The sequence below is a fragment of the Pelecanus crispus genome, chromosome 3 (genome assembly GCF_030463565.1).
Source record: "Pelecanus crispus isolate bPelCri1 chromosome 3, bPelCri1.pri, whole genome shotgun sequence".
NCBI lineage: Eukaryota > Metazoa > Chordata > Aves > Pelecaniformes > Pelecanidae > Pelecanus > Pelecanus crispus.
Genome location: NC_134645.1, coordinates 48,358,234 through 48,360,939, shown reverse-complemented (window position 1 = coordinate 48,360,939; position 2,706 = coordinate 48,358,234). Strand labels below are relative to the sequence as shown.

The 2,706-nt window shown below is 36.8% G+C and overlaps 1 protein-coding gene across 1 annotated transcript; it reads left to right on the top strand.

Moving 5' to 3' along the window:
- The first annotated feature begins 698 nt into the window (after positions 1-698).
- CDC42EP3 (CDC42 effector protein 3) lies at positions 699-1,563 on the top strand. Its single transcript, XM_009481041.2, has one exon. The coding sequence runs from the start codon at positions 699-701 to the stop codon at positions 1,464-1,466; it is 768 nt and encodes a 255-aa protein (XP_009479316.1). The 3' UTR covers positions 1,467-1,563.
- The last annotated feature ends 1,143 nt before the right edge of the window (positions 1,564-2,706 follow it).

Genomic DNA, 2,706 nt, shown 5'->3' with positions numbered 1-2,706 from the left:
GGGGGTATCTGAAGTTCTCTAATCCAAGGTGGTCTACCAGAAGCTTAATGTTGCTGAATGTTATAAATGTATTTCTGCATGTGCTTTCGAAGGCCAGCATTTTGAATGCCAGAATAAGGAGAAGAAAGATCGAGATAGTGATATTTATCAACTGAATTGTGCTCAGCAACCGTGTCTAAGGAACTCTGACTTCAAAAAAAGCTATGAAGTCAGAGGAAGGTTAGCTAGCCCTTGTTAACTAAACTCTTTTATCTTGGCTAATGAAGGGAAGCAACATCGTAAAGCTAATCTGCAGGCTGGAACTGTCAGTACCATTACTAATTCTTTTTGTAAAAGCAAGACTGAATGAACCATGAAAAATAAATTAATGATAACCTGGTTTTGTATCCCATGCAGGTTGTTTTTTTTTTTTTTTCAAGTTCTGGAAGTAGCAGGACTGGTTGCTAACTGACCTGAAACTTGTGCTCCACCTTGGAAAGATCTGCAGTGGGAGACGTTCACCTTCACATACCCCACAGTTCTCTCCATCAGAAGAAAGGGACTTCATGTACAAGAGTGGTTCAAGATGATGATGTAATGTTGATAATGCTGAAGGTCTCCTGAGAATAACTAACTTTGTAAGAGGCTTCTCTCTCCCCTTCCTTTTTTTTTTTTTTTTTTTTTTAAGATAACTTCCTCTCTCAGAAAGGACAAGCAAGATGCCAGCCAAGACACCCATCTATTTGAAAGCTGCTAACAATAAGAAAGGGAAGAAATTCAAACTAAGGGATATCTTGTCTCCTGATATGATCAGTCCACCACTTGGAGATTTTCGTCACACCATACACATTGGAAAAGAGGGACAACATGATGTTTTTGGAGACATATCCTTTTTGCAGGGCAACTATGAGCTGTTGCCTGGAAATGAAGGAGAAACCAGAGTTAGCCAGTCTGGTGGCTACAATGAATTCTTAAGGGCAAACAGCACTTCTGAATCCATGTTTACAGAAACTCCATCACCAGTGCTCAAAAATGCTATTTCCCTTCCTGCCATTGGGGGTTCTCAAGCCCTTACATTGCCCTTATTGTCACCAGTGACATTTAATTCAAAGCAAGAATCCATCAGGTCATCAAGAAATCCTAGGCTTAGCTGTGAGCCAGTAATAGAAGAAAAATTGCAGGAGAAAAGTAAACAGATGGAGGATGGAGAAACATACAAAGATGACATATGGGAGCAAAATGGTGGTTCTTCGCATTTTACTAACGGTAGAGACAGTCACTCATCCAGCTTTTCTGAACGATGCGCTGATTGGCAAACAGTTGATTTATTTGATGACAGCCAACTTCCATGTGAACTAACCAAGACAAAGACTAAGTCAGAAGAATCCCTTTCTGATCTTGCAGGCTCTCTTCTCTCATTACAACTAGACTTGGGACCTTCACTTTTGGATGAGGTCCTCAATGTAATGGACAAGAATAAATCTTAGAACTGGTACTCCCTTGCTTCTTTATAAGTGATTCACTTAAACAAAAACAAACAAAAGAACATAGTTCAAAAGTAGAGACACTTAAAAATCAGCTGTATTTGCAGTTGTTTGACGGGTTTTCTAAAAATATTCTTAAAATACTATTTTTTTACCTATTGTTTTTCATGATTTTTATTACACTAAATTCTCATAGCAGGAAGGTAAATTTTAATAACAGTTTTCAGCAAATATAAAATGTTTTTAAGTACCAGTAATAATGATCAGAAACTTAAGAAACAGAGTTTGAGGATGATACTGATTGTGACATTTGGTTAGTTCACTTCTGTGGGCTTCTGAATATATGAGAATCTCTAAGTGTCAGAAAGGAGACATATTAATTATTCACTTTTATAAATTATTACAACATCACTTTACATGTAGGCCTCTTTCTAGAACCTTGTGTTTGAGGGTTTGATAGTGTTTTTCTTCGTTTTCCATAGTACCATTTCTGTTATACCTTCACTGTAACTACTTTCTCATTCTTATACTACCGCTCTGTATTCAGATGTGAACAATTTGAAGGCTTTTTCAGTTTGAACACCTGGTCCAGAGTCTCAGCTGCTTTAAATGAGTATGCACAAATTTACACAAGTTGGGGCTAGGGCCTGACACTGTATATGAAATGATATGTTGTAAACAGGTGACACATGCAAGATATTATGGTTAAATTATTTTAAAAGTTGAAATATATTTTTTGTGTGCATATTGTTTTTTTTACTGCAGAGCCTACACATACAGTATCTCATCAAAATAGTCGCTTGGCATTATTGGTGCTCTTCTGAAAATTGTATATTTGTGTGTCTGAGAAGAAATATGTATTGATACTCCTGGCTTTTTTACTTCATTTATTGCCACACATGCTTGAAGTTGCAACCAATTATTTTAATTTTTGAAGAAGGCACTGGTTTATTCACAATGCTCGTGATGTGTGCTGCAACAGCCAATGTTTTGGGAAATGTGGATCCTTTAATACAGTACCTACATGGATTGCATAGATATCTTGTGCAATACAATAAACAAAACTTTAAATTGCTGTGTCTTTGTGGTTCAGTACATAGCCTCACCAAAATAGGAAGTTTTATTTTCTGCTGTAATGAAACAGACTGCAGTAGAGTTGCAGAAATATGGGACCGAGGGACAGATTAATTCTACTATCTTAATTCAGTTCACTTCTCCAATTTGGTTTACTCCCTGAGGTTTT